Source organism: Schistocerca serialis, chromosome 6, assembly GCF_023864345.2.
Source record: "Schistocerca serialis cubense isolate TAMUIC-IGC-003099 chromosome 6, iqSchSeri2.2, whole genome shotgun sequence".
Classification (NCBI taxonomy): domain Eukaryota; kingdom Metazoa; phylum Arthropoda; class Insecta; order Orthoptera; family Acrididae; genus Schistocerca; species Schistocerca serialis.
The window spans coordinates 240649564-240663317 of NC_064643.1; the positions used below are offsets into that span (position 1 = coordinate 240649564).

At 41.2% G+C, this 13754-nt stretch overlaps 1 protein-coding gene across 1 annotated transcript in view; it reads right to left on the bottom strand.

Moving 5' to 3' along the window:
* Positions 1-858: 858 nt before the first annotated feature.
* The window catches only part of LOC126484799 (chondroitin proteoglycan 2-like), a 70950-nt gene continuing 58054 nt past the window's right edge, over positions 859-13754 (bottom strand). The window contains exon 4 of the mRNA XM_050108396.1: positions 859-1917. Within this exon, the coding sequence (XP_049964353.1) occupies positions 859-1917 (1059 nt within the window). The remainder of the gene's footprint in view (positions 1918-13754) is intronic.

A 13754-nucleotide genomic window follows, 5' to 3' on the forward strand; every position in this document is an offset into this window, starting at 1 on the left:
GGGAGGTGAAATCCAGACTTATTTAAAAATATGGACAGGGGAAAGAAATTAGAGCCAAACTAAGTGTTTTCAGCATCACAACACACTCTAACGTATCTGTTTTCTTTGACCAGTGTAATTATTTAGGATACTGTCACACGAATCGCTCTGACGTATAAATTATTCCTAGCTATGATGTGTGTTGCAACGCCACTTGAAGAAAATCCCCGTACACACAGGCGGAACTTTGAATTACTCCAATAACTTAATTCGTTCATGTTGCAATATGCAATAATATTTTAATACCTGCAATATCTCCGGCCGAGAATGACCGTATATTAAAGAAATGCGTTATTTAAAACTGATTTCAGTTTCCTGTCGAATGGAAAAAACTGCACCTAGTAAAAGTCTTTTGAATTTATAAAATGAAGTAATACAATATTTTTAAAGGCAGTACAGAATAATCAGTACACTGATGTAAACGACTGTTTCCTAAAGTAAATGATCTTTCTCTCATTACATGTTTCTTTGTAGTTTCAGTTTCTAGGATTAACGTGTAATACGCCCAACTGATGACATGTAATCATCTTATAGGTGTTATTATAACGGTGACGGTAGACACACAGTTTCCGGCATTTAATAAAAGACAAAACGGGGATATACGTAAGATGATATTTATTCTGACATCTCGACGCAACAGTATTTTCATGGTTAAAATTATATAAAAAAGTAATAAATTAATATTATTATTACATGCAGTTTTAGGTTAAAACTGGACAACACAGATAAATCAACAATCTCAAATATTCATGTAAACAAGCAAACGGAACAAATATTGCAGATCTAGCAGACATCTTCTTAATGCAGTCCTTGATAAACTTAGACAGAACAACCAGCATGTCCAGCGTAATCACACACCCTCAGCTCGGCGTTGTACTGTAAGCCAGCTGGGCACGGGATCAACCATGCTACACCGTTCTCGTCGCACTTGTAGAAGCTGTTACAGTCACTGGGGTTAGGCAGCTGGGTGACGTCGTCTGGATTCCAAGGTGGACAGGTGGGAGCATCTCCGTCTGGTTGCTGTGGGCTTTCACCGTTACTAGAGTCAGCATTTCCGTTGTTCTGGTCGCCATCAGAGGATTCGTCACCAGATGGGTTACTTGGAGAAGCTGATGATGAGCAGCCAGCACTTTCAGGATAATCACAGACTCTCAGCTTGGCATTGTATTGAAGACCAGCTGGGCACGGTATGAGCCAAGCCACACCATTCTCGTCACACTTGTAGAAGGAGCTGCAATCACTGGGATTAGGAAGCTGGGTGACGTCCTGTGGATTCCATGCTGGACAACTGGGAGCATCTCCAGTTGGTGGTTGTGGATTTATGTCACTGCCTCCCTCTGAATTTCCGTTATCCTGCTCTCCCTCAGAAGGAGTATCATCAGGAGGATTGCTTGGTGAGGACGACGTCGAGCAACCAGCATTTTCTGGGTAGTCACACACCCTCAGCTCTGCATTGTACTCTAGACCGGCTGGGCATGGTATAAGCCAGGCAACGCCGTTCTCGTCACACTTGTAGAAGCTGCTGCAGTCCTTCGGATTGGGAAGCTGAGTGATGTCCTGTGGATTCCATGGTGGGCAAGTGGGGACGTCGTCAGATGGTGGCGCAGGTGAAAATCCACTGTCGTTTGAGCCACCACCAGTTTCACTGCCATCGCCTGATCCTCCACCAGTTCCATTGTCGTCATCAGCAGGAGGAGGCGAGGATGAAGAGCAGCCTGCTCGGTCTGGGAAGTCGCACACCCTCAGCTTTGGATTGAACTCGAGGTTTGCTGGGCATGGGATGACAGTTGCAACGCCTGATGGCTCGCACTGCAAGAAACTCCTGCAGTTGTTCGGGTTCGGGAAAGGGCCCGACGCTCCCTGGCATGTTGCACTCACCTGAAAGAAATTTGTTTTCAGCGCGCCCTGCTCATTAAGCAGATAGCAGTGCTTTTAATAATTCTTCTATTTCATTGTTAATTAGGTATGGAAATAGTTTATGTGCACACGGAACGACATTGCGTGTTGCTAAAAAGTAATTACGAAATTTAATATATTGGATTTTCTTCCGTTTACGACCTATTGTTATTGGTATGCACCTCATATGTAAGCCTATACCTAGATCTTAGTTTTTGCCTGAGACTGAAGTAGTCACATAGAGAATATAATCTAGTGGCTCACATAAAATCTTGTGAACTACCTGCTCGAATTGAGGCATGCCCATTAGTAAGGCAAATGAATGATTTCCACTGCGTTATCGAGATCGAAGCGATCGATTTAGATAACACACAACTGTGATACTTTTCCGTTTCACGGACTCACGAGCATAGTTACTATGACTAAGATTCTTAGTTTCGTATGTAACTGATTCAAAATATGTACACGGCTTCTAATTTACGACCAAGGACAGGCAGACTAACTGTGTCTCTAACAAGAGGCTATATTTTGGTCCTTCTTTCAGTTAGTAGCTGTATGTTTCATTAAAAAGGTTGAACGTTTAGGACTCGAAAATCTTTCCAGCAATGGAGGATGTATAAAGCTTGCGAGGGGAGGGGGTGGGGGGGTGGAGGGGGGCATACGCAGAAACCGTGCTGTCGTTTTCCCAGTGCGGAAACGGAGTGATTTGCTTTATGTCCAGTAGTGCGTGGTCATAGACTAATGTCCAAGAGTGGAAGTATTACAGGAACCGGTAAGTTTGTAAACTGTTCGATTGCCGTCATTGTTGCAGTGCATGACAAAACGGCGCTATTCAAAACCGGCGCCGACGCAACAGGCGTGATCGAGGGCTGTGGAAATGTATACTAGCGAGAAGACGGGCGAGCGTTGAGCAACTTCCCACCCAGATGACCATAGGGCTAAGAACACTGTCTCCTCAGCGACCGTTCAGCGAACATTACTGCGTGTGGGGCTCCGCAGCAGGCTCCTAGTCCTTGCACCGACGCTGACTACTGTTCTTCGACGACGAAGAAATTTGAACGCCTGTACGGCAAGTGGATGTCCACTGAGTGGTGACATGTGACCTCAGGGGAATCACTTCTTAAGTTCAATCGGACAGATGGCAGTTCGATCGTCGTAAGGGTCTAATCCGGGGGAGAGAGCGCTATGGTCTTCGGATGTATTCGTCACATTCCCTGGGTGATCTCCTCATTCAGGAAGACACGACGGATCAAAGTAAGCATGCATCCACCCCTGGAACCATTTCGTCTCCTACATGCAGCATGGTTTTCCTCTGCACGATGTTATCTACCAGCAGTCCAGTGCAACGTGCTACACTGCTCGTAGTGTACGTGAGTGACTCGAAGAGCACCAGATGAATTTGCCATACTCTTGGCTACCAAACTACCTGGATTTAAACCCAATTGAGATTCTGTGGGACCACATCGATCGGCTGTTCACGCTGTGAATCCTCAACCTAGAAACCTTGCGTAGCTGGTCACGGCACTCGAGTCTGCAAAGCTCGGCATCCCTGTAGGTACTTTCCCAAACCTCATTGACTTTCATCCTGTACGTCACCGAGCCGCCCGGTTTGCAAGAGGTTGTTCATTCAGGCTTTTGACAGGTAGTGACAGAGCTGTATATTTTAAACAATGAGTCTTACTAAGTGATGGTTGTTTTGGTTACTAGATGATATTCAGCTACTAGAAAAGTAATCTTTACATAACTAATTTCACTATCTACTGTAAGTATTTCTGGTGAACACTTACCACAGTCACTTTGCGGATGGAAGCTCCACTGCCGCTTCCAATCAAAGTCGCCAGTACGGCAATCACAAGGAGTGTCAGTCCTGGAAGAATGGCAAAATTATCGTCGCTTCAGTGTAACGACATACCACAGTACTCGTTATAAACTATTAATTTGCCCTCTTAGTAGATAGAAGCAATTAATAGCGATCCCTGGGCTGTTCACAAGTTTCAGTCACTCGAATAGATAAGATTCATTCCGATTTAGCCACTTGTTGCTCTGAAACTTCATTCTATTATCGCTTTATAGAAAACTGAACAACTGACATCACTCATGGTAAGAAAATTTATACGTAGTAGTATTGATCACAGAGTTTGAGATAGTGGTTTGACATTGTTGCAATTTGGGTACTAGTTGTTATCAACTGGATGTTAAAATATTAAAGGCCTATGCTGAAAAACGATTTCACTCTAACTTCATGGTTTCAGGTGTAATGTCAGCTTGGATGTCTGTTGTAAAGAATAAAAGTCAAGCATTTTCTACGTAAGTGAGATTTTAGAAAGTACACTCTGCCATCAATCGATGATTTGTTTCAGGTCTGTAAAAATGTAAAATGTCTTCATACAAAAGTACCTCACTATGGAAGTCAAAAATGTCAGGTGCTAAAATATTTGGCCTTGGCTAAAGGGAAATATCAGATAATTGAGCACGTCAGAAGTAAAGTTAATTTTCGTAAAGGAATTCTTCCTTGTGACTGCACATCTCATCAGAAGATTAGCGTTTAGTGTCAGTGGTGAAGTTAATAGAGCACATTATCGGGTACAACAACGATCAGGAGGGAAATAGACCTTGTTCACTAAAAAGGAACTATCCTGACATTCCCATCAGATTTAGGGAAGCAAAAGGAAACAAATCATATCGGCCAGAGAGAGATCTGGATTTCACTTCTCCCATATGAGAGTCCAGTGTATCAACGACTGTGACAGAACTATGTGCGTGACGTAATTGAAGCTTGTCTTCTAGAAAAGAGATTCAAGTGAACGAAAGGTATACGTCCGTACGCAGTAAGAGCAGTAGCACTTACCTGTCATGTTCTTCGCCAGATGCTGTGCACACTTGGTGCCAAAGGCTTACATTAGTACCTCTTATATACCACATCGCTACTAACGTGTGCGAACGTCAATCAGAACAGTACGAGCATCAGCAGTACCGATAAAAACAGGATGTGCTGCACGTCACAGTGCTCTCGAGCTGTACATGTCTTATCTGATACCGATAATCACTGTTTGACGACATTCGAACACCTGTAACTCGATTATCACTTGTTACGACCACTGTCGATTTTTATTTGTCGTTCATGGCTACTTAAGGAAGATATAACGTCGTTCCTTTCTTCAGTGGCTGGAAAAATCTGCCAATAATTCGACATTGTACGATTCAGTACAGTAGGAGTTATTTGGGGGCAAATGCTTTTGACATGGTTCATATTTTGAGGGTGTGCATGATGTGTAGTAAAATGTCTGTATAAAATTTTAAATGATCTAGAACAGTGGTAGTCAAACTGATCCCTAAAGCTCGTTACTGGGCATTCGAGTTTTCATGGTGGGCGGTAGCACGTACAGCTTCTAAAAATTTTCAGTAGGTTTTGAGATATTAGTATTTGGTAACTATTATCATCATTATTATTGTGTATTTTAACTTGCTATAACTCTCCTATATAAAATATTTTTAAAGCAAAGTTACTTCTCTACTTTATAAATCACCATTACTTTGGAACTGCTGGGAGGCTAGAAAATTTTACTACCAACAAAGATATAAAAGCGGACGGTGGGTAAAAAAGGTTGACTGCGCATGATGTAGAACATAGTTATATTTGCTAAAGTCAAAAAATATGAGCACTATCCATAATATATCATGAAGAAGATAGGGTCTCACTGATAGGTCAAACGCCTTCCTATGCGTCTGCTAACAGTACGAGTAAGGGCTTCAGACCCAGTGACTTTTCCGTGAGTATTTATCTTCCAAACCATTTGTTTCCTCTGACCCGAAGAACATAAAACCGTGCTGTTCTACAGTATTAATTTCTACGCTACTACGCTTCTACGTTAACCGGTTTCGACTTACAAGGTCAACATCCTTCTTTAACGACAGTCAGTTAAAGTCTGTCGAAAACAGGTTAAAGAAATAAGTCAATAATGTACAACATTCACAGTTTCTGTGGTTTTCCTCATAGAGTAACTATCTCTGGAGTGAGCATTCACATGCGCAGAACAGATTTTGTGTTGTCAACATACACTGCCGGCCTGGTCACGTGATCTCGGGACGTCGTGTGTTTGTCCGTATAGCGCCCTGTATATTTAAATTGTCACTACATCCCTAGTACAGACGGTTCTTTTCGTACGTGCCGTGGATTATTTATATATGTTGCGCAGACGTTTAACAGTATCCATTTGATACCGGGAATAAACCAGCTACGTAACTTTTAGGGGCAAATGATGTTACATTCTGCTTCTTTGCCATAGGTGTCACAGTTCAGATGCACTCGATTTTTGGTAGTTTCCGGTATGATACGGCACTTTATATTATTACAGAGCCTGACGTGCATTTTTGCAGTGATAGTCCTGCAAAACGACTTGACAGTACTCTATTACTTTTGCAAGTGTCCAAAAAACACCGAATTTGCCACACATTAGCGATTATTCCCTGCTAATTCGTCCTTTTTTCTTGTATTTGTGCGTATTTATTTTCTCGTTTTTGCGACTTAAAGCACAATTTTTCTTACTGGTGGCACTTTGAGGTATTTATTCAACGCATTTTAAGTACTTGCTCCCAGTTATTTAAATAAATAGTAGACTGAGTAATCTATATACATAATCGACAAGTCACTGATAAATGCATGGAGGATAGTATTTACTGAAACAACTAACCATTCTGTTTCCTGTTCCACTAGAAAATTTACGAGGGGAAGCGATTGTTTGTAAGCTTTTGTACGAGCCGTAATATCTGTTATATAGTCATAAAATCGTAGAAAAATAGGTCTACAGAATCAAGCCTTAATTATAACGCGTCTCGAAATTTTTAAACATATGCAGTGTCTCTTACTAATATGATAACTATAATTAGAGCAACATGGTATGTACCCATGAAAAGTTACTATCCCTCCTTTCACATATTTTTCTTTGCATCCGTAGCAACAAGAGTAATTCACCCTCGCTATTACACTATCAACAAACGGTGAAACACAACAAAAACTCTTGATATTATAAACTTCAAACGCTGCAGAAAGCACACACGCACAGCGAAGTCCCGAAAACACGTGACAATCCTGGTTTAATGTTGACAAAATGCGCAGGACGCAATGCTCACTCCAGAGATATTTACTCTATGATTTTCCTTCGTCGTTGTTCTACCAAGAAGAGACGTAAGGATCAGTTAAAATTAATGAAATACAATGACATAAGACTACGACCATATCTTGTAAATGCCTGAAATTTCATATAACTAACATCATCATTTATAAAAATACTTGAGCAGACCATGATTCTAAGTATGATATCCTGCTTTTCGTCCCGTCTACAAATTGACTCACTCCCAACCGTTGAATATAGGAGTCTTAGAGCCGTTTCTCTGCATCTCACTAATATATATATATATATATATATATATATATATATATTAGTGACTCACCCTATATATATATATATATATATATATATAGGGTGAGTCACCTAACGTTACCGCTGGATGTATTTCGTAAACCACATCGAATACTGACGAACCGATCCCACAGGCCGAACGTGAGGAGAAGGGCTAGTGTAATTGTTTAATACAAACCATACAAAAATGCACGGAAGTATGTTTTTTTAACACAAACCAACGTTTTTTTAAATGGAACCCCGTTAGTTTTGTTAGCACATCTGAACATATAAACAAATACGTAATCAGTGCCGTATGTTGCGTTGTAAAAAGTTAATTACATCCGGAGATATTGTAACCTAAAGTTGACGCTTCAGTACCACTCTTCCACTGTTCGATCGTGTGTATCGGAGAGCACCGAATTACGTAGGGATCCAAAGGGAACGGTGATGGACCTTAGGTACAGAAGAGACTGGAACAGCACATTACGTCCACATGCTAACACATTTTTATTGGTCTTTATCACTGACGCACATGTACATTACCATGAGGGGTGAGGTACACGTGCACACGTGGTTTCCGTTTTCAATTACGGAGTGGAATAGGGTGTGTCACGTCATGTCAGGCCAATAGATGTTCAATGTGGTGGCCATCATTTGCTGCACACAATTGCAATCTCTGGCGTAATGAATGTCGTACACGCCGCAGTACATCTGGTGTAATGTCGCCGCAGGCTGCCACAATACGTTGTTTCATATCCTCTGGGGTTCTAGGCACATCACGGTACACATTCTCCTTTAACGTACCCCACAGGAAGAATTCCAGAGGTGTAAGATCAGGAGAACGGGCTAGCCAATTTATGTGTCCTCCACGTCCTGTGAAACGCACGTCGAACATCCTGACAAGGGTCAGCCTAGTGTTAATTGCGGAATGTGCAGGTGCACCATCATGCTGTTACCACATACGTCGACGCGTTTCCAGTGGGACATTTTCGAGCAACGTTGGCAGATCATTCTGTAGAAACGCGATGTATGTTGCAGTGCTCTCCGATACACACGATCGAACAGCGGAGGAGTGGTACTCAAGCGTCAACTTTAGGTTACAATATCTCCGGATGTAATTAACGTTTTACAATGCAACAAACAGCACTGATTACGTATTTGTTAATATGTTCAGATGTCCTAACAAAACTAACGGGGTTCCATTTAAAAAAAACGTAGGTTTGTGTTAAAAACCATACTTGCGTGCATTTTTGTATGGTTTGTATTAAACAATTACACTAGACCCTCTCCTCACGTTCGGTCTGTGGAATCGGTTCGTAAGTATTTGATGTGGTTTACGAAATATATCCAGCGGTAACGTTAAGTGACTCACATGTATATATATATATATATATATATATATATATGGTGGTACAAAAAGGTACGGACAAACTTTCAGGAAACTTTCCTCACACACAAAGAAAGAAAATATGTTATATGGACATGTGTCCGGAAACGCTTACTTTCCATGTTAGAGCTCATTTTATTACTTCTCTTCAAATCACATTAATCATGGAATGGAAACACATAACAACAGAACGTACCAGCGTGACTTCAAACACTTTGTTACAGGAAATGTTCAAAATGTCCTCCGATAGCGAGGATACATGCATCCACCCTCCGTCGCATGGAATCCCTGATGCGCTGATGCAGCCCCGGAGAATGGTGTATTGTATCACAGCCGTCCACAATACGAGCACGAAGAGTCTCTACATTTGGTATCGGGGTTGCTTAGGCAAGAGCTTTCAAATGCCCCCATAAATGAAAGTCAAGAGGGTTGAGGTCAGGAGAGCGTGGAGGCCATGGAATTGGTCCGCCTCTACCAATCCATCGGTCACCAAATCTGTTGTTGAGAATCGTACGAACACTTCGACTGAAATGTGCAGGAGCTCCACCGTGCATGAACCACATGTTGTGTCGTACTTGTAAAGGCACATGTTCTAGCAGCACAGGTAGAGTATCCCGTATGAAATCATGATAACGTGCTCCATTGAGCGTAGGTGGAAGAACATGGGTCCCAATCAAGACACCACCAACAATGCCTGCCCCAACGTTCACAGAAATGTCGCATGTCAACACAAGCACCGAAGTCAACATTACCTTCCTTCAATTGGGCCAACTGGCGGTGAGTCGAGGAAGTACAGTACATACTGACGAAATTAAAATGAGCTCTAACATGGAAATTAAGCGTTTCCGGACACATGTCCACATAACATCTTTTCTTTATTTGTGTGTGAGGAATGTTTCCTGAAAGTTTGGCCGTACCTTTTTGTAACATCCTGTATATGTGTGTGTGTGTGTGTGTGTGTGCGTGTGTGTGTGTGTGTGTGTGTGTGTTTGTGTGCTTGTGTGGGTCCGTGTGTGGCGGGTCACAAAAATTGAAATTACATCATTAATTGATACACGGTTAGCTATTTATAGATTAACACTGCTTTAGTTTTTAGAAGGATCAGGTAACGCATTCATATGGAGGAAAAGTGTTTGCGAGCATAATTGATAGATCTTTGGTGGGCTTACTTTAATTTCTCCTGTCCGGAAACTTTTTTTTTAGTATTTCAGGACTGTCTGCTTAGTCTGTGAAGCCCCATTTAATTAGATTTCTTTTGACTGTTTCTGTCGCGTTTCTGATACGATTCAGTGTTCTACGAATATTCCAGATTGATATATTGGAACCGGACATCTCTTGTGAGGTTACGTAATTCTCCGGGGGGTTGATTCAGATCAATACTTCGATATCTCTTGCGGGATTGAAGTCTGTCAGCTTAGTATGAAGTACCGAATAGCGGCTGGCGCTCATCGAAAGCCTGTTCAAATTTTTCTCTATGCTCGTATACAGTTCTCGCGATTCAGAATCTGAGAACCCTGCCTCATCGAATAGCTTCCAAAGCATGTAGTCTGTGGTTAGTCCACGTGTGCCATTTAGACTTGTATTGATTTCTTCGGTATTTATGGACCATGCCATACGGGCATGCATACCCGCTGTGTAAAAGCAAAGATGATTGCCCAGTTGTTCTTAATACAGGTGGTCTAATTCTCGATTTACTATTCGCAAATTTTCTCAAAATATTGTTCCTGGTGGCAACCTTTTGGTGGGACTTCTCGCAATGATATATGCATGTCAGTGATCCGTCCAGCACGACACCCAGGTATGTTGTTTTGTCTATATATTCCAGTTTACTATCACTCCAGGAGACGCTCAACTTTCTGTTTACTCCTTTTGAGCGGAGTTTAAAAGGACTGACTTATTTTTTCAGGGAGATTTATTTGAGATAGTTCTCTTAGTGATGTTTAACGAGTTTTCCAGTTTTCCTTCTAATTCCCCAGAGCTCTTTTCCTGTGCAGTAATAGCCAGATCACTGATGTACAAGAAATGGGTAGTATGAGGTGATGTTGGTTACTTATTTGTTTACGGATTAAATAAAAGGAGGGCCACGATACTACAATGGTTAAGACCAATCTTTGGTTGACACTATAGACTTTTTCTGTATCCAGGGTTACATAAATCTGTTTTGTGACAGACATTTAGTTATTTTTGGGACCATCCTTAAATGTGTTTTAGCGGTTTTTCATGGATATTCGAAGGTTGATGGTATCACATGCAGAATTTACGGCTACCTGAGCTAGACTTGTAATTTTTTGTTTGTTTTCAAATTGTACCTCTATGTGCTCTGTAAGGGGCTGGATATTAACCTTTTTCTATTAGTCTCCATTACCATGTTTAGATAGCATTCTTTTGTTTCTTAAGATTTAGACACTAACGTAAATTTAACATCTCGCATTTGACATAGGCGTCAAAGAGTAAGTAGAAATCGTCGCCAGATAGAAGCTAGCTGTTACATACAAATAAAACTCTCCATCTTTTAAGTGGTTTACCGAAATCCAGTTCATTATTTTTTGTTTATGTAAACCAGAGATGTGTACTTCGAAATACCGTGTTTCACATTTCACATGAATTAGCATGTTAGTAACGTGTCATGAAAAGTTTTCGCGGATTGCGAATACGGTACCACCACAGCTGTACAATTCACTGGAACGAATGAAAATTTGTGCCAGACCGAGACTCGAAGCCGGATTTCCCGCTTTAAAGGAGGGGTCGTCTTAACCACTTCGGATATCTCAGGAAACTTAAGGGGCAGGCTCATACTTTGACAGTTCGATGTTACAGTACAAAAGCATGGCAACCGATGGAATGTACGATTTGTTCCGATCAGTGCTTTCTGAGGGCTTGGGTCGATGTGTCTCTAATTCGGGTGTACGTGGCACAATAATATCTTTCAGAATAAACTATATCCAAGGAGTGCGAGCAGAAAAATTAGTTAAAAACGTCCATCTAACTCCAGAATTTGCCGTATGGAAACAATGGAAGAGCAAGTGTAGCAGAAAGGAAATTACAGTAAGCACTTACCTGCGTATCAATTTTAATTAATTTTATTCAATTAATAATTAGCTGTGTATTTCACATTTCAACACCGGACGATTACGAATAGGGAAATGAGTTAATGCTAGAAAATTGCGAACACTGGCCCTGCAAATAAATAATAAGTGATCCTCATATGGCCTGAACGTACTCGTATAACTCTGTTTCCAGCTCGCCCGCAAATTCCTGTCACTTGCACCGTTCGCCATGTTACAATTAGGCATAACGCTGGGGCCTGTACAGATTAGTGACCACTTACGTATTTAGAATTATAAACTTCATGTCACTGATTTTACTGGTCTCAGAGGAAGAAGAAGACAATCGGATCAGGACTACGCCGCAATACGTAATTTGGAAACGTCAACATTGCTTTAAAAATTTCTATCTTCAAATCAGCTACGAATTTTAAAATCTGTCTTGTAATTGGTTCACACAGATGGTAACATATAATTTATTGATCGCAATTTAATTAGTTTCATTTCTAGATTCCACAAGTGTATCCTGCACGAAGTTATCTAGTAATTTACAACATTATCCTTACAATACTTTGTCTGTCATCATATTCCTGTAGTCAAAACTGGTGGCATGTGATATTCTAGAGTTTAGTAATGTCGGTACTTAAAGCTTTGTTGGGAGGAATATGATATTCTACTTGTAGTACACTTTAGCATGACATTGAGTAACAACATGAATTTTAGTAGGAATGTATCACTTCAGACACCAATTGTGTAAAGTGAGACCTGAGTTTCTACTGGCGTATACAATTTTCTAACAACTTACGGGAATTCTGCCAGGTAATATTTACAGCGACCGCCGATATTTCGGCGGGAGTACACCCCGCCATTTTCAAGGCACAGACTGCAACGGACAGGTGATGTATGGGCAAATTTAAAACTTTGGTTCTAGGAGTAATTCAGGAAAGATAACACACACCCACACTGAACACTAGTGCTACCAAAGATGACCAAAGTCAGAGGTACCGGTAGTGAAAGACAATGAACTAGCAAGTGACGTAACATTGACTCTGTCCCAATATTTTTTGACGAGGGAGAGAGCAGGATTCCAAGCAGAGTTTAAACAAAACCCTCCATCCCTGTTTACAAGATTGCTTTCTAATTTAATTTCAACAGCCTCCTTAATAACACTGTTCCAATAGCTCTACGTGCATGCAACTATCTCGATATTGTTTTATAACATAGGGTGACCAGTATCCAAAAAATGTTCGGCAATAGCAAATCTACTTGGCTGCTGTAATCGTGTGTGCCGTTTACGTTTAGTACATCGGTCCTCCACGGCTCTGATAGTCTGACCAATATATGCCATGCCCCGGAATGGGATATACACCCGCCTTACGCAAACCAAGATCATCCTTAACAGAACCCAAAAGCACTCTAATTTTAGATGGAAGTCGGAAAAAACATTTCACATCGTATTGCCGTAAAATACGACCGATCTTGTTCCCTTTACATCGCCTGTCCGTTGCAGTTTCTGCCTTGAAAATGGCGGGGTGGACACCCACCGAAATATCGGCGGTCAGTGTGAATATTACCTAGCTGAATTTCCGTAAGTTGTTTGAAAATTTTAGACTCCAGGAGAAACTCAGGTCTCACATTCTTTGCTTCCACGGGGAGGAAATGTATAGGCGTTTACGAAAGTTGGATAGCTGTCATGTTAAACTGCAAGGTGCTTTGTCGTTTTAACTGAGGTGTCTTGATGAAAATCATATCCCAACATTTGCCAATGTGGTGCACCATATTAATTCTCCTGCCGCCAATCGCATCAAGCAATGTTATGACTTGGCTCTTGTGCGTGAAAGGATTCGCTTTACTAGTCGACTTTTGGATTCGGTTTCCAAAGAAAAGTTTGTTTCCATTGAATGCTTGATTCGAAATTGTCTGACTTCACTTGGGATGGTTGGACGGTACGTCATGTACTCAAGCTGATTGGGAATACAATTCTGT